The sequence below is a fragment of the Bufo gargarizans genome, chromosome 6 (assembly GCF_014858855.1).
Source record: "Bufo gargarizans isolate SCDJY-AF-19 chromosome 6, ASM1485885v1, whole genome shotgun sequence".
NCBI classification, from domain to species: Eukaryota; Metazoa; Chordata; class Amphibia; order Anura; family Bufonidae; genus Bufo; species Bufo gargarizans.
Window position 1 is genome coordinate 346,580,243 of NC_058085.1, and position 26,036 is coordinate 346,606,278.

Sequence of the window (26,036 nt, forward strand, 5' to 3'; positions counted from 1 at the left end):
ATAACAATAATTTAAGTGCCAATATCATGCAAACTATCAAAACCACCAACAAATAGGGAGAGAGAGAGATTAGATAGATATTAAATTGATAGATAATACATGGATAAATAGATATATAGATGATAGATAGATAGATAGATAGATAGATAGATAGATAGATAGATAGATAGATAGGCATGAGATAAAAATATAGATATAATCACATAGAGACATTTTTAAAATGACATTTGCTTATTGAAACAAATAATACAGATCGGTCCTGTGTTCTACATATTTGTATTTTCATTGCAGGACTGAGGTTAAAAAAATAAAAATAAAAACATTGTAAGGAATAATGGCTGCTAAGATAGATGGATAGATAAATAAGTGGGAGATAGATAGAGATATTAAACATTTACTATTATTATTATTATTATTATTATTATTATTATTAACGCCTGACGTTGCATTGTTCAGGTATAGAAAAATCACATCTGCATTTTTGTGACTCCTACTTATAATTATGATGGTAATAATAATAATAGTAGTAGTATAAGAAGTAGTAGTAATAGTAATATCATCTGTAGGAACATATGGCGCAGAATATCAATGGATCTGCATGCTTTACGTTCCTCAGAAATAGTTGTAATATCACTTTTTATGTGAATGGGAGATCAGTACACACACCTGTCTATATCACAAACATATACACACCTATATATATCACACACCTCTATATATATATCTCACACATATACACACCTGTCTATATCACACACATATACACACCTGTATACATCACACACACACATATATATATATATATATATATATATATATATATGTCTAATGCTCCAGGCAGCTGTCTCCAGGCCTCTCCTGACACTTAGGGGCTTTTCTGTGGTCTCTTTCCTGTCCCTTCCCCCTCTGTCCCAGGGAAATTGCTAGACATGTTGCAATAATGACCTGGCATTGAGGCTGGCAGCCTCCTGCTGAAAGGCCCGGCCAGGACATAGCTGTCTCCCTAATCAGCCTCCTCCACCCCCTGCTCTCCCTTTACCTCCATTCTCCAGCCTCAGAATAGGGAACACACTGGTCACATTCTCCATCCCTGGGCTCAGCAGAGGCTTAATAATAACCTTGCTTCGGGAATCAATGGGGTATATAGAGGAACGTCAATCTGGCCTCTGTGGAGGGTTTTGTCCCCAGCACACACCTATTGTCCCTGAATGCAATAAAAAGCCATTCTCCTTCCCACCTTCCTAGCCGCTCAGAGGCTTCCATTCACTGCAGCCTGCCCCTACAATGGCACCTCCCTGGGCCTTGTTCTTCTGTGTCCTCCATTCACACAGGCTGGCACACTAACAATCAGCCCGAGTGTGGCAGCTCTGCCCTCTCCTCACACTACATGACAAGAGGGACACAAACCCCCAACTCTGGAGAGGAGCAGCCCAGGAGGACTCAAGGGCACTACATTCTGCTGCAACTGCACGAAAGAGGCCGGGGGCTTCCTCACTGTCATGGGGTTTGTTCTCAACGCCATGAAAGTCCAAACACAGATCAGATGACCAGGCTCCATGTGTCTCCCTGAATATATATATATATACTGGCTAGCAGTCTATTCACCTGGAATGTGGCATCACATATTTCTCTGGTATACTCAGTGCTGTTCTCTCTGCTGTGTCATTTCGTTTTGTGCAAATATAAATATTAATAATATATAACATAAGTATATAAATATTTAGTATAAACAGATTGGTCATATGGATGTCCCTGCAAGACCTAAGTATAGGAGTTTAAAAAGATACATATTAGATGGATAGATAGATAGATAGATAGATAGATAGATAGATAGATAGATTTACTTTTGTGTAAATAGAAATATTAATAATATATAACTTTGGTAAATATTTAGTATAAACAGATTGGTCTACACATAGAGGTGAATTAGTTGGGCTGCACTCCCTGTCCAATTTGTGAGGTGCTTCAGTGAAGTGGATATAATCCAAACAAAAAAAAGGGTAAGAGAAGTACCACTGCACACTCAGGGTTAACATGCAAGTAAAATTATTTTATTGTGACATATCTATCATCATCTGTCCCCCTCTGTCATCTATCTATCTTCTATCTATCTCATACTTATGTCTTGCAGGGACATCCATAGCTCTGTCTATATGTGTAGACCATAGTAAGAGAAGTACCACTGCACACTCAGGGTTAACATGCAAGTAAAAAATATTTATTGTTACATATCCTCCAATGATTTTTGTGACTCCAAATCTTGACGTTTCGGTCAGTTCGGACCTTGGTCACATAAGTCACAGAAGAGAGTGAGAAGAGGGTATGGAGGACCCCAGTGGTACAGTGTGGATGCCCTGCAGGGGAGGCTGTAGGCCTCCATACCCTCCTCTCACTCTCTTATGTGAACAAGGTCTGAACTGACCGAAACGTCAAGATTTGGAGTCATAAAAATAGGCATTCTTCCTTATCTACCTATGTGTTCATTGGAGGATATATCACAATATTTTTTTTTTACTTGCATGTTAACCCTGATTGTGCAGTAGTACTTCTCTTACTATGGTCTACACATATAGACAGATCTATGGATGTCCCTGCAAGACATAAGTATGAGATAGATAGATAGATAGACAGGTATATGATAGATAGATAGATAGATAGATAGATAGATAGATAGATAGATTTACTTTCACCTAAATATAAGTATTAATAATATATAACTTTGGTAAATATTTAGTATAAACAGATTGATAAATAATTCTACAAATAGAGACAGATCTATGGGCGTCCCTGCATCCATAGTAATATACACATTAGATAGATAGATAGATAGATAGATAGATAGATAGATAGATAGATAGATAGATAGATAGATAGATAGATATGGGATAGACAGACATAGACAGAGTCGGATAGGTCTAAACCTTACAGATGAAGACTGCACCCCTGATCGAGACCCCCTGCACACACAGACACACACAGTGGATATTGCACCTCGTTTATTCAGGGTCTAGTGCATTCACCTGGAGATTGTCAGGAAGTAGAAGGTGCTCTGTACAGTAATAAAACAGGCTTTTGTACAATTAGTGTTCGTTCTTTTCTATGATACAGACAACGGTAACAGAGAATACTGTACACATAGGGCCCTGAAACCTACTGCTCTCCAGCTGCTGGGTAACTACAACTCCCAGCATGGCCTGCCTGTGCACCCAGGAGCTGTAGCTTCTCACCAGCTTGGAGAGTCACAGGTGACAGATCAATGCTGCATAATGTAACTCAAACAGGAATATACTGATAAATAAGGATTTCCAGCAACACACAGGGAAACAGGGGGCAAGGGCTTACTACTGGTACATACACAGATATGGATGTAGCAGAGTTGACTTTGTCACTTAGCCCTGCTTGTCGGCATACATATGGTAGGTTCATATATGTTTATGAATTTAGAATCGGTCAATATATACATCGGGGGGTTCAGAGTAGTGGTCTGCAGCTTGTGGCTGTACAGCTTCTATGAAACTACCACTCCCAATATAGTCCGTGGGTAGTGTCACGGTAACATTTGTTGAGTCACAAATTGCATGCCACTTCTATGGGGGTGGGGTGCAGACCTGTCAGCGTTATATATAAATCTTCTCATGATCTCTGGAGGAATTGACTGCTTGTACTTGTGGAATACTTTGGCTGCAGGCAAATCTTCAACTACTGTAAAACGACTACAAGTCCCAACATGCTCTGTTAGCCTGCTGAGAGTAGTAGTCCAGTAGTCCATTGCTGGCTTAACATAAATAAGTGTTTATTTGACCAGAATGCTGACATTGACAGGTGGCACCTTCTAAAATCTGGGGTAGGATGGGCACAGAAGGGGTTGCACTTCTTTACTATGCCTGCAGTTATTGCTGTCTATACATCATGTGCAGTCTTGGAGCAAGAGATATAAAGGGTTAAGGCTTCACCTGGATCCTGGTGGGGTTCATACAAGGCTCTTTGCAATTTATCTGATATGCTGGTGACACTCCACAGGCCACACAGCAGAGAGCACTGGATCCCGAGGATCTCTCCTGTGATCAGATAGATAGATTTATATATTTCCTATATCCAATAATACATCATAATGTCTGTCCCAGCAGTCCTACCAGGCACAAATCCCTTGTAGTGTCCCTTGGCAGGATGGCAGGGATGCCCCTGTGTGGTTCTGTGGCTGGGAGGCATTGCCCAGCTGGCTCAGGTTGCCCATGTTTACAAATGGATTAGTCCCTGCATTGTGCTGGATGGAAGGGATGCCCGAGTAGTTGCAGCTGTAGTTGCTGTTGTAGGAAGAGCTGTTGTTGTAGCTGTAGGTAGGGTAACTATTATAAGAGTAGGGGCTGGCAGCTACATTATAACCACTGTTATAGCTCTGGCTGCCAGCAATGCAGGGCTTGCCATCCCTCACCAGCACTGGCACTGCCACCCTCCTGGGTGGTGGAGGTGGGTGGTGGCTGCCCATCTCCAGTGACTTGTCTTGCCTTTGTCTTTTGCACTTGTATCTCCTGTTTTGGAACCAGATTTTCACCTGGGTAGAGGTGAGTTTCAGGCTGTTAGCCAGGTGTTCCCTTTCTGGGGCTGACAGGTATCTTTGCTGCTTGAACCTCCTCTCCAGCTCAAAGACCTGGGCCTGGGAGAAGAGCACCCGGGGCTTCCTGCGGCTCCTCTGCTTGGGCCTGTCCAGGTCCTCCTGCTTGTCTTCATCATGGGGGGATTTCTTCAGAAAGCAAGCTTCTGTGTGGAGAAGACAACCATGAAAACCCTGCTACACCATACAGATACATATATATACACACTACAGACACTGAGGCAATAATGTATCCAGATATACACTGCAACATAGTAATCGTCTAATATACAGAGGGCTGGAAAAAGGAAATTAAAGCAAAACGTGAAGTTTCTGGTCCTCATAAAATGTTGTTATTATTGTTTTCACTCTTTGTTGTTTTTTGTTTTTTTGTTTTTACTTTATTATAATGTATTATTATTTCTTAACTTTAACTTTATAGTACTAACATTTTATGATTATTAATAAAAATACATTTTATTTTGATATTGTAGATATATATATATATATCTATATATATACACGCACACACGCAGGTGTATAGTAGTATATCATATTTGCCATAAATCTTTATTATAGTTTTGTTGTTATTTCACTATTCTCTTTCTCTGCACGCACACACCTTTGTATTCCTATATTATATTATATATATATATATATATATATATATATATATATATATGTTATAATTATGTAATTATTTAACTTAGTCTCTCTCTATACATATACACACATCCATTAGTAGTCGTACCTTTAATAATTATGTCATCATTTCACTTACTCTCTCTCTCTCTCTCTCTCTATATATATATAGTATATTATATTAGTTTTATATCTTTATGTTATTATTCCTCTTATTCTCTTGCTATATACACGCGTAGTAGTAGTTTTATATCATTATTATAATGTTATTATTGCTACTACCTATTTACAGGCTTTTGTCTTTGTTACTCATTTTTTTTTATCAAATTGCACTAATATTGTTTGTATACTACTTTCTATATTATTTTTCAGTATACTACATTTTGACTGCAGAAACCTGACCTTCCCCTCCCCCACAGGACTGGAGCACTTTATCTAGGGTTTGGGTTTATAATAATTCAGCAGAACACAGGACGAGACATTAGAGGTGACAAGTCCCTAATAATGACTCTGCAAACAACAATTAGTAGAATTCATCTCCTCCATGTTGCGCTTGTCTGGTTGAGCAGCACAGAACAAATAGACACAAGGATGAGACTGATCCAGAGTGTCCGGGAGGTAGTACTATAGGCCTCATTATAGCCAACCACCATCACAACTCTGCTACTGATCATAATACTATCACTACTGACTCTTCAACACTGCCGCAATTATACTTATTTAATAACAGTATTACTACTAAAAACAATAATGCTACTAATGTAAAAAGTACTACTATTATTGCTACTGCTACTCCTCATATAATAAATCCTATCACTTCTTATAATACAGGCAATACAATTTATAATGAAAGCGATTATAATGTTATTACCGATAATGATAATAATATTAATACCAATTCTAATTTATTAATAATTCAAATAAAAAATGAATACTACTTCGATGACTCGATGACCACTGTTGATATAAGTACCACTGCAACTACTAGTACCAATGTTACTATTACCAATACTACTACTACTAATAATAATAATAATAATGCTATTACCAATATGAATAAATTACTGCTACTAATATTACTTCGATAACTACTACTATAATAATAATACTATTACCAATATTATTATTACTTAAGTGAGTGAAATAAATAAATATTATTTTTATTAATAAAATAAGTACTGCCAGTAATATGACTACTATTATGTTTACTTATATTATTACTACAAATATAACTAAGATTATTATCACTTAGCCTGTTACTACTACTACCAGTAATAGAACAGTAATATCCTGAACAGTTATGATATATTGATGGATTGACTCACTGTGACCCCTGTCCCTGAGAGAGTCTTCTTCCTCCTCATCCTCCTCTTCTTTCGGGGTACAGTTGTCCAGAGCTGCATGTACATAGGCTTCAGGAGAGATCCCTACCTCTCCATGGCCCTCTGCTGTCCCTATAGAGTTCAGGTAGGAGATTTTGTCATTGCTGTCTGTGTAGACAGATCTGTCCCCCAGCATGCATGCAGCCTGGCTGAACTCAGCCTCCAGATCCTGTGCCAGGTGCCCCCTGGAGTGGGGTGGCTGCTGCCCCTGGGGCTCCCTGTTGAGAATGTCCTTCACAGAGAATGGTGTGGAGGTGACTGGACTTGGTAACATCATCAGGTCAGGTTTTATAAAGTCCAGATAGTGGATAAATCCTGTGCTGGGGGTTGACGATCCAGGAGACACTGCTGCAGTCCTCACTCTACATAGCCTCCATTAGCCTGGCCTCTGCTTCTCTGGGTTTTGTTACAGGCAGGGTTGGGAATAGCTGAGGCATGGGGTACTGCCTGCTCCACAGACCCCACCCTTTCTGGTGACGTCATCCCAGGAGACTGTCAATCATGCAGGCCTTTAAAGGAAAAAAAAAATCTAAGAGTTGGATCTGTGATTGGTGCTTTGCTCCTAGAACCTCCTCCTACAACAACAACTGTGTCCAGGAAGAGTCCTGTGTGCTGAGGAAGGATCCCAGGAGGATCAGGCCTGGAGACCAGGCTCCAAATACTAACCTTGTGTGTGAGGATGATAGGAGTATGTACACAAGTAGCAGAGTAGGTTCACAACTCACTAATCATCTCTCTGCACTTTTTTACAGGACAGCAGGTAAAAGATGTAACCATAGCACATACAGTAATAAAAAGATAACGTCAGCTCTGCTACATCTGTGAGTGTGTATGTGTGTGAGTGTGTATGTGAGTGTGTGTGTGAGTGTGTATGTGAGTGTGTATGTGAGTGTGTGTATGTGTGTGTGTGTGTGTGTGTATGTGTGTGTATGTGTGTGTATGTGAGTGTGTATGTGTGTGTCTGTGTGTATGTGTATGTGTGTGTGTATGTGTGTGATGGTGTATGTGTGTATGTGAGTGTGTATGTGTGTAGTAATTGCATTATATCCATAGGAAGGTTGGATGTTTAAATCCCAATTAGGTTCTACCTATTTATCTCATTACCTATCTATCTCATATCTGTATCTATCTATTATCCCTTCAGTTCGACTGTTCATAGAAAGTAGTACTGAAGTCATTACTTTTTCCATACAATCTATATAATTATGGTCCTTTATATATTTCTGTTCTGTAAATAATAGCACACATGACAGTAGGCAAACTGCTCCCAATAGTAATACAATAATACTACATCTAGTAATCACAGCATAGCCGTTATTGCGATTTACCTCTGTTAATAATTTTAAACTAGAATTCATTTGATTTTGCATTTTAATACTTTTTTTCCGTATTTTTATTTATAAATAATCATTACATTTCAGACAAGTTATACTGGACATACAAGGAGAATGCCGTTTTGCGTCTTACTGGATGCAGGGATGTGATGTGCGGCCATCATTGTGCTTTATGTAACAAGGAATCTGTTTCTATTTTACATTAATAAAATGCGCTTTGTGATTTATTTGCAGACTGTGCACTGTATACATGTTATATGTGCTGTGGAACATTATCTATGGCTAAATATCTATCTATCTATCTATCTATCTATCTATCTATCTATCTATCCATTTATTATCTATCAATCAATCAATCTAATATCTATCTAATATCTATCTGTCTCATATCTATCTATCTATCTATCTATCTATCTCATATCTATATATATATATATATATATATATATATTTATTATCCATCTATCTATCACATATCTATATATATTATCTATCTATCTCATATCTATATATATTATATATCTATCTATCTCATATCTATATATATATATTATCTATTTATTTATCTATCTATCTATCTATCTCATATCTATATATATATATATATATATTTAGCTATCTTTCTATCGCTTCCCTGTCCTAGTGATCTGGACTTGGTTAAAGATCTGATAAGAGATAAGTAGCTGCTCTGTAATTACAACTTCTATGTTTTCACTGATCTATCTGGTACCAATCAATATCCACTGATATTAATCCAATTGGATTTTATGGCATGGAATAAAATATGAATTCTACCTAAATATATATATATATGTACTTAAATGATTCGGGGATGCAGCAAACAGAAATGACCCCCCTCTTGCCACCTACCCGTTCGTCTGCAGAACTGTGTGTTTTATATATATCTAGTATAATAGTATATATCACCTTAGCTTGCTAATTGCGGAACTTCACTGAGCAGAGAAGAAGCAATGAGTCCCTCCTGCTACAACCCAAGTTTACACAGGTGAGAGAGCAGGGTGGTCCATGTAACACATCAGGTGAAGAACTAGAAGAATTATTATAATGGCAGCTGATTTACTGTATATTGGTATGGGGACTGAGCTGTCCTGGCTTCATCTGCTCCACCCCTTGTTGTTACATAGATACAGAGATGTAATCTGGTAATTGGGAACTCTTGTATGGTCTTGCTTATTGCCCTCTGGCAGCTAGAAGGTTAACTGTTAATAGCTGTAATAATCATTTCCTGCATAATTATGTCATTAGGGAAAGAGCTGAGATATAAATCTAAATTACTGCAGGGAACATGACCAGGGGTAGAATTTAGTAAATGTAAAGACGAGGAAAGGAGGTTGTAATTATACACGGTATGAATCCATCTATTATATATCTATCAATTATCTATCTCTGTCTATCTATCTATTATATATCTATCGATTATCTATCTCTGTCTATCTATCTATTATATATCTATCGATTATCTATCTATCTCTGTCTATCTATTATATATCTATCGATTATCTATCTATTATCTATATATCTATCTATCTATCTATCTATCTATCTATCTATCTATCCATCCATCTATCCAATCTATATCATATCTATCTATCTATCTATCTATCTATCTATCTATCTATTTATCGATCTATCTATTTATTTATCTGTCTATCTATTATCTATCTCATATCTATCTGTCTGTCTGTCTGTCTATCTATCTATCTATCTATCTATCTGTCTGTCTGTCTGTCTATCTATCTGTGTATCTATCCATCACATCTCTTTAATGCTATCACAATACTCATTCTGACTTATCATCTGATTGTATGGGACTGCATATCAATCTCTTTAGCAGATCCATGTTCCCTGCAGTATGTTCCATAGAGCATAGATAATCTGCAGTCAGACTAGCAGACCTCTCACTGGAGATCTGTGAAGCTGAGCCCCTTCCTCACCCTCTATACATAGCAGAGAGGAGGAAGCTGGTTATCTGGGTCTGCAGGGTCCTGATCAGCCCTGTCCACAGATCAGGCCTGACAGCCTTGCCTGTGATGATGCCATTATCTGCCGCTCACTCACACAGATTGGCTGCAAGAATGTTAATTGCAGTTGGAGCCCTCACTATCTGCCCCATTGTGGAGATCCTGCCATATACAGTAGAGCATTGTCCATAGGCCAGTAATTATATCTCCTGCTCACACGGTGTACGTCCAGTGCTCGGTGCAGCCCAGGGATTAGCTCTGTCTGTGTTTTAAGATTTTATCATCAATGTTTACAAGCCTAATGCAGGGGCTGCAGCTCCTAATCACATCATAATGGGCAATTACTGGTCTGACTGTTCACTGGATACAAGGAGAAACACTAACCTGCCCTACAAGTACCTACCCCCACCACACAAACATCTATATGGATCAATATTTACAAACACACATTTATCTGTATCCAAATATAAACAATACATTGCCAATATATATATGTATATATATATATATATTTATATATATATATATATATATATATATACACATCCAGAAATATAGACCAATATAAAAACACACATGTATGCTTCCAGAAATATAGACACTGTCCACATATCACATACACATACAAACACGAAGTATACAGCGCACACTGCACCCAAACTTATACATATATACGAACACACAAACACACACACTTATATATGTATCCAGAAATATAGACACACAAATACAAACCTATGGCACATATCACATATAGATACGAACACAGAATATAGCACACACGTATCTGAATACACACAAACACATATAGATATACGTATCCAGAAATATAGATACACATATAGAAATCTTTACATGTGTGCACACAGAATATACGGCACACACTTATCTGAATTCAAATTCGCACACACACATATACATTTCCAATATACACACACATATGTGTACCCAGAAATATAGACACATACAAACCTAAACACCTATTCACATATCAAATACAAATACGAACACAGAGTATACAGCACACACTTATCTGACTATATATATAAACACCTGTATATATCTGGATATATCATAATATACAAACTCACATCTCATAGGTAGTACATACACATATATACAATAAATATAATGAATATTGTAATTAAATTATATATAAACATATATGCACAGTCATATACAAAGACTTGCGTGCACTCACACATACACACAGTAGACAGTATTCACAGAGTACACAAACACACGATTATAATAAAAATATATATCCCCGTTGGTAATGAGCATACTGGGATGTACTGGGACACAGTTCCCCGGTGCAGGTGGAATGAGAATCCATCAGTGGTCTAGAACCTGTGGTTGCTGTGAAACTACAACTCCCACCTTGCTGGAGAAATGACTGGAATCCAGCACAGTCCTATATGATGATAATCTGGGGGGATTTGTATAGAGAGAAGTGCAGCGCCTTGTACATTATATGGTAATGAAGCTGTGTCCTCATACTGAGCAGTGACATGAGGTTCTGTCAGTGCACTGTGACATTATATGACTAGGCTGCTGCCTGCTGGAGTGACATGTCTGTAATGCAGTCCTATCTCTGCTGTCAGGACTGCACATTACCTGTGTGCACACCCTGCCTGCACTGTAATGGAAGTGAAAGCTTGGAGGTAACTATACATCTACTACTGTATATAGCCTAAATATAACTTGATCTCTTACTCTGTGTTGGTGGACAGGCTGAGAAGGTGTGCTGGGACCAGTGGTTCTACAACCACTTATGCTCCTGTGCATTAGTACAATATTCTCATCATCACTTTGTATAGTTTGTATGGTATGGAGGATAAAGGAAGCTCTAGCTCAGCACTGAGAGGTGTGTGCAGACGTATCTGGACCTGTAGTAAGTGACATGATGGGGGGAGTAGTGTCTCTATGTGATAACAATTACAGTGTTATCAGTGTGACATCCTCTGGGGCGGCCTGGCCTTCCTCACACATCCAGCCAGTTCCTGTAGTGCATAGCCATATGTATACAGGCCCTGGGATAACCTCAGTGCAGCCTTTAGACTGTATTCAATTTATCACCATATGGATGTTTTCTCCATGCACAGGGTCGTATCAAGAAACCAAATAAATAAATATATATAGACGGGCCATACTTCGATTCAGATTTATAGGGAATCTGTAAATAAATAATGTTGCATACCTAATCGGATGTCCCCTGTACCGAGAAATGCAATTGATTCTTTGTCCTGATGCTGAAAAATAGACTATAGAAAAATATAACCACCTGTATTGAAGCAGGCAACACCGAGCTCTACATCCCGCTGATCTAGGATCCACACAAATGGGGTCATTCAATAATTTAATAATACACTAAAAATTGTTAGTTATAATACTTCCACTACTACTATTACTACTACTACTACTACTACTACTGCTACTACTACTATTACTACTATTACGAATACTACAGTACTACTACTACTAATAATATTAATTATTATTATCTAGGAAGTAACTGGATAAAATACAAAAAAAAAGAAAAAATGGAAGAGGTGGCAAGACATTTTTTTAATAAAAAAAGCACTTAAAAAAATCATTATAATTGTTATCATCACGGTAAATATTAAGAATTTGCAATAGCTCTGTATGCCAGTTTCAAACAAGAAATATCCATATTTATATTGTATATTATATTTATATGTATTTACTTTTGTGGCTAATAGTTGATGAGAGTTGATATATTATTTGTATTAGCAATAATAATAACAACAATAACAACAAATACTTCTAATTATATAGGATATATATATATATATATATATATATATATATCCTCTGATCGGACCACCATCATCACTGTCCTGAAAAATTGTTTTGTGCATTCTAAACAGAGGTATTCCGTTATTATTATTATTATTATTATTATTATTAGTGTTAGTATTACTATATCATTTATGACGATGATGGTGAACAATAATTTTTATTGGCCTGATATCATCTGATTAGTATTTTTATTAGGATGTTTAATTAATACTGTATATATGATGAATATGTAGTGTCATATAATAATAATAATGATGATAATAATAATAAAAATAATATAGTATGAATATTAAATGATGATGAACGATCATTTGTATTATCATTGTATAATACAGTATAGCATAGTGTGATATGATGATTATTATGTACTAGTCCTGTATACATGAATAGGCCTGGGAGTGTAAGGCTACGGTTGTCAGGAGCAGAGTAGAGGAAGTGGGTGTCACCTGGTGTCAGCAGAAGATGTATGTATTTGTCTATAACTTGCATGCTGCCTCTCCTGAGGTGTGATATATCACTGTACTGTCAGCGCAGACATAAGGTAGAGCCTCTGACAAATACTAGATTGTATCTCTATTTTTTTGCAACAGATTTATGTGTTTATAGGGAAACCAGCTGAATCTTTATATGTGGAGGAGCAGAGACTGGATCCAGCTATCTGTCACTTCTCAGCAAATAGTTATATCACCTCATATTCTGCTGGTAACTACAAGAACACCAGGAGAATCGAAATAAAGTGATTGTAATCATTATGTAGATTCTGATTAACATAATAACAACACCAACAATAATGAAATAGTATTATAATAACATAATATAAAAGTATTACACTAATATGAGTACTTAAAGGCCCCCCACTATGTGATTATTGCAACTACTATTAATACTACAAATCATTATAGTGTTAACAGTGCTAAGATCAGATACACATTAAGGGTGTATTCACACAGAGACTTCTGTCTACTCTGAATTGGACTTGTAAAAATCTACTTGCTTTCCACCAAAACAGGCTGATACTCTAAAACTATCTGATACTCTATTTCATAGGCTTAGATATTTGCAACAAATTTCAAAATTCTGAAACACATGAATTCAACCTAAATGCTATTACTTCATCTGCCTTTCCGCTAGGGTATATATATATATATATATATATATATATATATATATATATATAATAGTAACCCCCATTCATCTGGATGGGATTGCTTCTCCAGCAAGCGCACAAGTTTTATGCAAACCTCATTTCGATAAATGGGAGATTAGCAGAAACGTCTACAACAGATCTGATAAGTGTGAAATTACCTTGTAATATACAAAATAATGTATAGCTGCAAGTACTAGTACTACTAGTTTTATAAAAATAATAATAATAATATTATAATAAATAATGATTAGAATAAACAATATTATACATATCAAATGAACACTACTAACTAGTACTACTGATAACAGTATATACTACTGCTACTAGTACTATATATCATCATGATATATACAGGTGAAACTGGAAAAATTTGGATATCCTGCAAAAGTCCATTTATTTCAGTAATGCAAATTAAAAGGAATTGCATTAATTCAGCTTAAAATTTGAATGTTGTGAAAAGGTTCAATATTCTAGGCTCAAAGTGTCGCACTCTAGTCAGCTAATTAATCCATACCCCCTGAGCAAAGGGGACCTCAAAATTTAGACTTTTGGGTGTCATAAGCTTTAAGCCATAATCATCCAAATTATAACAAATAAAGGCTTGAAATATCTCGCTCTGCATGTAATGAGTCTCATATATTAGTTTCACCTTTTAAGCTGCATTACTGAAATAAATGAACTTTGCACGATATTCTAATGTTTCCAGTTTCACCTGTATGACACTAATCACATAACAATTAAAAACAGAAGCACAACAAATTGACACTAAGTTAAAATGACTACTTCCAGGATCAGGATGACTAATTATACTACTACCTGTACAAGCAGCGAGAATAATTCCTAACACAATTCTACATATTATACACTAATACTACATAATACATAATAGTACATAATATACACTAATACTTCTACTAATCATTATCAATAGAATAAGGTGATTTATATCCGCCTTAAATTCGCTGCTTTTAAAAAAGTATAAATAATAATTATACAAAATAGCAGCTATTTTTTCTTTGCTTGGATAATCTTCACATCTTTATGCTGCTGTAGTCCTGAGAACAAAGGAACTACATTTAATTCAGAAGAATGAGAATTAGAAGCGATTATGAAATCTACAAGGAGACTACATTGTATGGTGTTTTTAGGGGAGTCAATGCAGGCACTAATATTATAGAGATAGATATTGTTCCTACCTGGGCACTGGATTGAGCATTTAGTAGAGAATTAGGGCAAATTTACATGGGAAGGATACCCTGCGGATTTGTTGCAGTTTTTTTTTTATAGTACCAACAACGTGGATGAGATTTTAAGTAATCTCATACACACAATGGTATCTATCTATCTATCTATCTATCTATCTATCTATCTATCTCATATCTATCTCATATCTATCTATCTATCTATCTATCTATCTCATATCCATCCAGTCATCATCTATCTCATATCTATCTATCTATGGAAAGATAAAGTGCAGAAAGAAAAAATATTTATGTTAACTATTTAAGTGTTGCAGTAATTGAATGCATAAATATTAACCCCTTATACACCACATTATTTTTATGATTAATGGTTTCTTATCACCAGTAGCAGTATAATAAACTGGTTTCCTGGGAGGTGGTGACATAGTTTGGGGACAGTAGTGGTGGGAAGCATTAGCAGGGAGGGAAAGTGCTCCTGATCCCGGTGACCATTGTCCGGCTGTGTCTGAGCTGGGGCTGTGTTGTCAGGAGCAGGCGCCAGAGACAAATACCTGCATGTTACCTGCTCATTGTTACTGGAGCTAATTATCTGCACATCTCCTCTACAAGTGCAGATAACGTGTCCTCCCCTCTGACCTGTCCTCACAGCTATCTTCATCATCATCATCATCATCATCATCACCCTCACCCTCCTCCTCCTCCTCCTCATTAGCCTGGCTAATAGCACCTCATTTACAGCTAGTTACCAGTTACTGCTGCAACTAGTTATACTGCTACACCAAGGCTAAACTACTACTACAATGGCCACCCTAATGTGCATTAACCTGGGTTATAACAACTATTTTACACTAAGTTACCACTACTACTGCAGCTAGTAATATTACACTTTAATGACTACCAACACTACTTCAACACTACTACTACCACTATCATCACAATCATCGTGCTAATATAAGCTAATATACATGTAGGGATCTCTGCAACCACAACGGCACCTACTAGTATTTCTTGAATGTGAAAAAAGCATGTAACTTGGTCATTTCCATTTCCTCACAATTAGCAGTGTTTATGTAAATCATTAGTATAGTAACTAATAAGAAGCAGAATCAGCTTTATAGACTGTACTAGAATTACAGCACCCGGGGATATAATATAATCACTGTTTATAGAACTAGCACTAATATATATATATATATATATATTATAAATATGTATACATACACATTATCTATCTATCTATCTATCTATCTATCTATATCTCTATCTCATATCTCTATCTATCTATCTATCTATCTATCTAATCTATAATCGCAATGTTCACAATGAGTGGTGATTCTTTTGCTGCAATAAACAATTATAAAATATAAAATACATATAAAGACAAATAGCATGTAAACCCCATAAATACAAAGTAGTAGCAGTAGTGGTAATAATAATAATAATAATAATAATAATAATAATATACAACACTCACTTTGAATATTTTATTAATTAAATAATACATTCTACTATTTCGAGTAATAACAATATTCATTTAACCTAATACAATACTTAATTTATGAAGCGTTGAGAACCCTGATGATGTTAATATTATCAATAATGCTATAAGCCTGCTACTATGGTATTTATTTGGCGCACATTATATATGGTCAATAACATGCTATTATTTAATAAGAATGCAAATAATAATAATAATGCAGATGCTACTACAAATATGATTTTTTTGTTACTAATAATGATATTCTATGTATAGGTAAAGTGGTGTTTATACAATAAAAAATGTATATCATGTGAAATCGTAAGGGATACTAATATTAATAATAATCCAAATAATAATTTAGTACTGAAATGAAACTTTTATTGTGACTCTTTTTTTATTATTGATTAATTATAATCAATAATAATAATAATAATAATTATTATTATTATTTTTCAGCTGACGTTGTGCTGTTAGCACTTGCCATATCCCCCTCCAGCTGCCGCCTGTGCCGCCCGCTATTTCCCGGCAGGCTGCAGATAACAGCAGATCCCCGGCTTCCTGCTGCCACATCTCTAATATCTCTACCACAGCTTGTGATCGGAGTATAGTCACTGCAGTCCTTATATCAGACTCTGCATCATCATCATCCCAACTCAAAGTGATCACCTATGCAATTTACTACAATTAACAACAGGAGTCTTTATATTGTACAATGTGTTCCCTGAAGCAGAAGAGAAATGGATTACTACATATAATAAAGAAATAAAAAACAAACAAAACCTTCTCTCCAACTCTATCCACCATCTGTCTACCTATCTGCACAGTGATAGAACTACTGATTTTTGAATAGATGCATTTACTATATTATATTTTCGCATAGGTTGGGAAATATGTTATTTTATCTATATATATGTATTGAATGATAAATAAACAGCTAGATAGAAGATAGAGATAGATAGATAGATAGATAGATATGGATAGATTGATATAGATCGGTAGAATAGATAGTTATAGATAGGTAGATAGATGGATAGAAATTAGATAGATAGAATATATATAGACATATATAGATGGATAGAGATATGAAACAGATAGATATGAAAAAGATAGATACAGATAGAAGATAGATAGATCGATAGATATAGATAAGTAGATAGATCTATAGACATTAGATATTGAAACATAGATATAAAAAATATGTATATATAATAGATATAGATAGATAGATAGATACATAAATAGATAGACTCTCTAGTTGCAGTTCTGCATTCTTGACATTAAACTCTTTGCAGTTAAGGAACAGATGATCCTCTGCTCAGTGACATCATCACGATGACGTCACTGTGCTACTGGATCCTGGTCTTAACAGCAGAACTATGTGTTGGATATAGTCTTTCTTTCCTCCATTCCTTCTGCATGGCATGGATGGGCCTGTGATGCCTGTGCTCCTCTCCTGTCATTCACTGCAGGGTCTGCACCACATGCTCCTGAGAGTCTACAATTCCAAGAAATTCCTGGAAATGTAGAAAGTCCATGGTATCCATGGACTTTCAGTTTCTCAAACTAATGACCTAATTTTCTCAGATGACTATCAAGTGCGGTCCTCACAATACTGTCTTTGACCATTATTTACTCCCTGGTCATCATCACAGCAATGCTTAGAATTCATGGGAGTAGTAGTTATAGTAATATAATCTGTGCACATTTCTAGCTAGGAATTGAAATGTCTTTACCTCTTTCCTGTCTGGAGCATTTTTTGCAGAGTCCCCAACATAACCGAAGTCTTGAGGTCAATAATGGAGATCTATAGGTCAGTATTGGGGGACCGAAGGAGTCTATTCCAGATCTTCAGGGTGGCTTCTTTCTCCTTGTCTTCTCTCCCTGCTTCCAGGCTCTTTGTGAGAGCAGTGAGAGCTTCCCAGGCCTAGGATCTTCACTCTTATCTCCTTGTCAGGAGATCTTGGTTCTGTCTTGTCTCTCTTTAGTGCAAATATCCCCTTCTGCTCTTAGACAATCTGCTCCAGTCTACTCAAGAGGAGTCAAGGAATTCTGTGCAATACAACATAAATAATACCCCCCCCCCAGTATATAGAACTGTGTTATTACAAGGGCTATGAAATGATCTAATGGTGTTTACACCTTTTCTCAACCAGTGCCCCAGACAAGTACAGGCCTCTTATACAAGGAGAATATTGCTGCTCTATAACAGCCTGCAAGGTAACATCAGGGGAGTTTATTAGATGGAGCATGCTGAACTAACTGTAATCACAGCCACTGCCAAAGCTGAAAAAATGTAACAGAAAATAGTAATAGATAATAATAATAATGACAATAGCAGCAGCAGCATTATCAATACTCTTAATAATACCAATATTACTACTAATTAGTGATACTAATCTAGTAATAACATATTAAATTACATTACTGCTGCTAGTAATTATACAATGGTACTACTAATACTCATAATACCTACAACAGTACTACTTCTAAATAGTAACAATAATTTAAAGGGAACCTGTCACCGGGATTTTGGGTATAGAGCTGAGGACATGGGCTGCTAGATGGCCGCTAGCACATCCACAATACCCAGTACCCATAGCTCTGTGTGCTTTTATTGTGTAAAAAAAACTATTTGATACATATGCAAATTAATATGAGATGAGTCCTGTCCCTGACTCATCTCAGGTTAATTTGCATATGTATCAAATAGTTTTTTTTACACAATAAAAGCACACAGAGCAATGGGGACTGGGTATTGCGGATGTGCTAGCGGCCATCTAGCAGCCCATGTCCTCAGCTCTATACCCAAAATCCCGGTGACAGGTTCCCTTTAATAATAATATTAATAATGTACAAGACTAGCACTAATATATATACAATGCTACTAAATCTACTACTAATAATAAAACCAATGAATACTACTAAATAGTAATAATAATAATAATAATAATAATATTTCAACACTACTACTAATATTAATACAATGCTACTCCTCCTATTACTACTAATAATAATATATAGTACTACTACTGATAATAATTAATAAACTAAAAATAACTACAACTGATAATACTTTTACTGTAAAAGAAATAATAAAAATAAGAAATAATGCAAAACTGCTACATAGAATGTGGATGCACAACCATGTTTCTTTTTTTGGGGGGAAATTCTATTAATTCAAAACTATTACTATTACTACTAATTACTACTACTAATAATACAGTAGAAGTACTACTGCAGGCTCCTTCACATATGTCCGATGATCCAGTTCAGTTTCACTCTGGTGCAGAAAACATAGAAGGGAAACTGGAGCTAGGGCTGATCCCATAACTGTCTATGGGATTGTTCATATAGATGCAGCATATCAGTTGTCAAACAGCAGCGGACAGAAAAAGCATTGCATGCTGAGCGGAGCTATCAATCTATAGATGTCGGACCTAAGTGAACATACATATATGTTGTGTCCAGCTCCGAAAAAAAATAATAATAATCTGGCTGGACATAACTGATATATGTGCACCCAACCCTAATAATACAGTAAAAATTCCAATAAAACTCCATATAATTATAAAAATAATTATTTATATAGCGCTGTTATAATCCTAAGCGCTTCACAGATATTATCATCACTCACTATTTCCAGTTCCTATCGGTATGTCTTTGGAGTTTGGGAGGAAAACTGAGAACCCGGAGGAAACCCACGCAAACACGGGGAGAACATACAAACTCCATGCAGATGTTGTACTTGGTTGGGTTTAAACCCAGGACCCCATCGCTGCAAGGCACCAGAGCTAACCACTGAGCAAGTTAAGAGGACCTTTAACCACAAAATGCAGAGCAATCATATTATAGAGCAGGAGGAGCTGAGCAGATTGATATATATATACCAAGAAAAAATGGCGGCACTGGTACACAATCCAATGAGACTAGGGTGCACGTCTCCAGGGGAATAGGCTTCTTACCCCAATGTATAGTCCAGAAAAATGGGCGGCACTCCAGAGAAAAGTACAAGTGAACCTTTATTCACCCAGGTGGTGCAACGTTTCGGCTCTGCACTAGAACCTTTTTCAAGGTTCTAGTGCAGAGCCGAAACGTTGCACCACCTGGGTGAATAAAGGTTCACTTGTACTTTTCTCTGGAGTGCCGCCCATTTTTCTGGACTATATATATATATATATATATATAAATATATACATTTACATCTTTGCTCTGTGAACAGCAGTGATTGATAGCACTGTGTGTATAAGTGTGCATGCAGAGAGAGATGTCAGTCACTGATAACACCTCCACCCTGTACCAATAACTGTTCACAGGAGGTGGAAAAAGCAAATGTATAAATTACAGGTTTGACAGAATCTTTTACCATAAAAATATATATCATTCTGCTCAGCTCCTCCTGCTCTATAACATGCTGCTTTCAGATTGCATTGCATTTTATGGTGAAAGCTCCTCTATGGAAATGATATGTAACCGTTTAATGATGAACAGGATGTGATCAGAGCCTTACTCCAAAAAGTACTTTCACAGAAATATTTTTCATATTACCACCCCTCCCATGGTGCACAGAGTGTATTGATATTCTAGCAATGCCCGATCCTCTGCTACATTTTATTATGACCTGTATACTGTACACTTCTGGGCAACAAGGCATTCAAGCAAGCTTGACCAGACAAATTCTTCCATAGAAGATGAGAAAACTACTTTCCATTCCACTCACTCCATGACATATATACCGTAGTATCCAGTTCACATGGAGCGCTATTGAAAAGGCTTCTGTTTTGCATTTTCTTATTATGTCTCCGGGATGCCAGCATGTTATGGTTTCTCTCAATGTATGTATGAAGAGAAGCAGTGGATGTAGACCTGATGGTCCATGATTACAGAATCTTCTATACAGTATACTGCCTGGCTTTCACTCTCTTCATGCTGTTGGCCTTCACTCTCATGCTTTAACATATATGTTCAAAGAGGCCAAGCTATCAGGGGAAATAGCACAGAGTTCCTAATGCAAGAACAGTGTATGGGCCCTCACATTTTTCAACTAACTGAACTTAGATTTATGGTTACTGGTCCTAGGTTCACTTCTATTGTTTTAAGGGTGGGTTCCAATTTATCCAGCCATATATTATAGTTTTCCCCTAGTACAGAAATGCTGGAAAGAAACTACTGCCAGAACTAATCGCATAGATTTCTACAGTATAATTTCTGTCATATGGTACACCAGTACTGGATGCCGGATGTCTCTCATTTATACTGGATGTCTCCCGTCCATGTAGCGGTTTTCTCTCTGGCTCTTTTTGGGTATAGATGCAGGACCTCTGCACTAAAGTGCACATAGGCTAGATCAGGGGCGTTGTTAGGTTAAAAAATTCGGGGCCTGGGCCCCTGATGTTTTGTCCCAGGCCCAGAATGTCCTGCCTGCCAGATAGATACCAACTGTATTGCTGTCCTCAGGATGGCAATACAATTTAATCTAATGCCCTGCAAGAGATGAAGGACCTTTGATGACATCACAGTCCATGTGATCAGTTTCTAATGCAGTAGCTGAAAAGGACCTGTGATGATGTCACCATCATGTGACCAGTGCAGGAGAGGACGGCTCAGCAGTGAAGAGAAGTCCTGGAAAGAAGATGTGTTGAGGTCTGTAACGGATCTCCTGGCACCCCGACCGGGTACCTCCGTCGAATGATGCTCCTAGGGCTTCCCGAGGACTCCAAGCACTCCACTTGACACCGTAAGCGCTGCAGACCCCACGAACCGCCGAAGCTTGGTTGAGGTCTCACTGTCTCCTACCCACCCTGGACCTACGACAAGGCTCCAGGCTCCAGTGGGTGAACCTCTCCTACATCCAGAGAGGTGGAACAGCTCTTACAAGAGCTAGTAGTTATGCCAGGGGAGTATAGCAAATCTTCAGCGTATAGCAATCCCCCAGTGTCGATAAGTTAACCAAACACCAGCCTCAACATGGTAAAGGGTAAAACAGGAACTCTTTATTGAGGGCTACCCGCCCGTATTTATGCAGGTCCCCATCTGGTGGACACTCCCCTAGGGGACCAGATGGAAGACTGTGACACAGATATGCAGCAATTCAGGATACACAGACACAATACATCCCCACAATGCATCATGGTTTCCTCCTCTCTGCCCTGGAGACACCCGAGGAGCAATTCAATTATCTCTCAGGATAAAGGGAAATCGCCAATACACATGTGGAGACAACAGGACAGAAATCACCATTTAAACATACATTGTCACAACCCTTACAGTAAACACAGACATTTAACATATCCCCAGATAGCTCAAGTCTGAGTGCATATTATTAGGTGAATGGCACTCAGACTACACGAATACACTAAAATTAGCTATCTGGGTACCCTCACATAATATACAATAAAATTCCATAGACAGCAAAATACATGAACTTATATAACTATGCCGCTATTGCATAAAACCAATGCATACAACATGGGACCGTAATCACATGGTAAGAGGCTGGCAAGTAGTCCTCTCCAAGCACTCGTGGCAACCTCAAAAGGGGGGAGTTTGTCACATATCTTCACTTTGGGGTTAAGACTAAACAGGTATCTGACCTCCTGTCGGTCAGTACCTAGATTAGTTGGGAAGCCCACCCACAAAGAAACATTAGCAGAGTTGCCCACCCACGGTAAATAGTTAACAGGGTAGCTCACCCACCAGGGACAGTGCTGGTCTGTAGGTCCCAGGTTGTGGTGAAACAGTTCCGCATCCTCAGTCTCCCTGGTGCAGCTAGGCAAACCGCTGGGGCTACTTGGGGAACAGCGGCCAGCGGTGTTCTGCACTGATGCCAGCACTTCTGCTGGGGCGAGGGGGGTACAAGCCAGTCCTGTAACAAGGGGGTCGGTGGAGCAGAGGCTACCGGCGCTCTGCCCTGATGCCAGCTCTTCTGCTGGGGTGAGGGGGGTGCAAGCCAGCCCTGTAACAAGGGGGTCGATGGAGCAGAGGCTAGCGGCGCTCTGCCCGGATGCCAGCTCTTCCGCTGGGAAGGGATCAGTGGGTATCGCAGGCTCATCCCCTGCCCCCAGAACTCGGTTGGGAAGTAGCTGGGAAGGGGAGGGCTCGCTTACCTCCTCCTCCTGGTATCCCTGCGGAGATGGCTGGGGATCTGGACCGACCGTCCAGCATTCCTGTAGGACTGGCACCGAGCCCGCGGTCTCATCTGCGCCCGTGTAGAGGGGTTTGTATTCCCCTTTTCCCGGTATCTCTGGCTGCTGTTGGAAGGTGAGGCCAGTTGCCTCTCCTCCCCAGGACTCTGGTTGCTGTAGGGCAGAGGGACCCAGCATCTCCTCCCCCTGGAACTCAGGTTGCCGCTGGGGAGAGAGACCGGTTGTCTCCTCTCCCTGTGATATGCACTGCCATTGGAGATCTGGGCAGGCGGCCCAGCATCCCTGTAGGGCCGGTAGAGAGACCTCGGTCCCATCTCCACCTGCCATCTGTGGGTCCTCCCAGGACCAGTCTGTGAGGTCCCTCAACATTTGCGAGTAAGGACCACCTGCGACCACACCTGGCAACTCCGGCTGCTGCTGAGGGTGTGGGCCAGCTGCCCAGCATCCCGGTGGAGAGCCCTCGGTCCCGTCTCCACCTGCCTGTTGTGGTTCCTCACAGGACCAGTCTATGAGGACCCCTACTTCGGGTTCCTCTGGCCGCCTCAGGGGGAGACTGCTAACCTCCTCGGATGCAGCCTCTGCTCGGCTGCTGTAACACTCCTTCCGCTGGGCAATTTCTCTCTCTTTCGCCAGTCGGAATTCTCGTTCCATCCTTGCGTGTCGCTTGGCTGTGACCTGGTTCCAGATGGCCTGGTATATATCCATGGACACATTATCTCCATACTGGGCCACTCGCTGCCTCACCTCGGCCAGCCAGTCATCTTCAGAGTCTTCCATACTTGTCTGCTCCAAGTCGCAGGATACCTCTGCTCCCAGGGGCGCTGCATGAGTGCTAGCGTTGCCCTCAATTTGTAACTCCACACGTTACCGGTGTCTCTGAGCTGCTTCTCCTCGCACTAGGACGCCATCCCACTGCTTGACACCAATGTAACGGATCTCCAAGCACCCCGACCGGGTACCTCCGTCGAATGATGCTCCTAGTGCTTCCCGAGGACTCCAAGCACTCCACTTGACACCGTAAGCGCTGCAGACCCCACGAACCGCCGAAGCTTGGTTGAGGTCTCACCGTCTCCTACCCACCCTGGACCTACGACAAGGCTCCAGGCTCCAGTGGGTGAACCTCTCCTACATCCAGAGATGTGGAACAGCTCTTACAAGAGCTAGTAGTTATGCCAGGGTAGTATAGCAAATCTTCAGCGTATAGCAATCCCCCAGTGTCGATCAGTTACCCAAACACCAGCCTCAACATGGTAAAGGGTAAAACAGGAACTCTTTATTGAGGGCTACCCGCCCGTATTTATGCAGGTCCCCATCTGGTGGACACTCCCCTAGGGGACCAGATGGAAGACTGTGATACAGGACAGATATGCAGCAATTCAGGATACACAGACACAATACATCCCCACAATGCATCATGGTTTCCTCCTCTCTGCCCTGGAGACACCCGAGGAGCAATTAAATTATCTCTCAGGATAAAGGGAAATCGCCAATACACATGTGGGGACAACAGAACAGATATCACCATTTAAACATACAATGTCACAACCCTTACAGTAAACACAGACATTTAACATATCCCCAGATAGCTCAAATCTGAGTGCATATTATTAGGTGAATGGCACTCAGACTAAACGAATACACTAAAATTAGCTATCTGGGTACCCTCACATAACATACAATAAAATTCCAAAGACAGAAAAATACATGAACTTATATAACTATGCCGCTATTGCATAAAACCGGTGCATACAACATGGGACCGTAATCACATGGTAAGAGGCTGGCAAGTAGTCCTCTCCAAGCACTCGTGGCAAACTCAAAAGAGGGGAGTTTGTCACAAGGTCTGCTACATGAGGAGAGGTAAGTGAAGGGGTAGATTACTCAGTGTGAGTGGCAGAGCAATGTTGGGAGTTGTAGTTATTTAACTGGGACTGTATGTTAGGGCTGAAGGGAAGAAAGTTATTTACATGGGAAAGTGGGTGGAGTGATGTTATTTACATGGGACTGAAAGTTCAGGGGGGTGATGTTATTTACATGGGAACACATGTTGGAGGTGGCCGTGGGAGCGAGTGATATTATTTATATGGGACTGAATGTTGAGGGATAATGCTATTTACATGGGACTGCATGTTGGAGGTGGCTGGGGAGGGGGTGATTTTATTTACATGGGACTGTATGTTGAAGGTGTCTGGGGGGGGTGATGTTATTTACATGTGATTAAATATTGAGGGGGTGATGTTATTTACATGGGACTGTATATTGGAGGAGGCAGGAGAGATGGTGTGATGTTAATTACATAGGACTGTATTTT

General features: G+C 38.9%; 1 protein-coding gene across 2 annotated transcripts; it reads right to left on the minus strand.

Moving 5' to 3' along the window:
• Window positions 1–2,866: 2,866 nt before the first annotated feature.
• NKX2-3 (NK2 homeobox 3) lies at window positions 2,867–18,445 on the minus strand. Of its 2 annotated transcripts, none has more exons than XM_044298042.1 (3): window positions 18,317–18,445; window positions 6,559–7,124; window positions 2,867–4,755 (listed from the first exon to the last, which is right to left on the minus strand). In XM_044298042.1, exons 2-3 carry the CDS (start codon window positions 6,890–6,892, stop codon window positions 4,130–4,132), a joined length of 960 nt encoding a protein of 319 aa, XP_044153977.1. In that variant the 5' UTR covers window positions 6,893–7,124; window positions 18,317–18,445; the 3' UTR covers window positions 2,867–4,129. The 2 variants fall into 2 exon arrangements, with proteins under 2 accessions (XP_044153977.1, XP_044153976.1); XM_044298041.1 differs by having other exon boundaries at window positions 2,869–4,758.
• Between the last annotated feature and the right edge of the window lie 7,591 nt (window positions 18,446–26,036).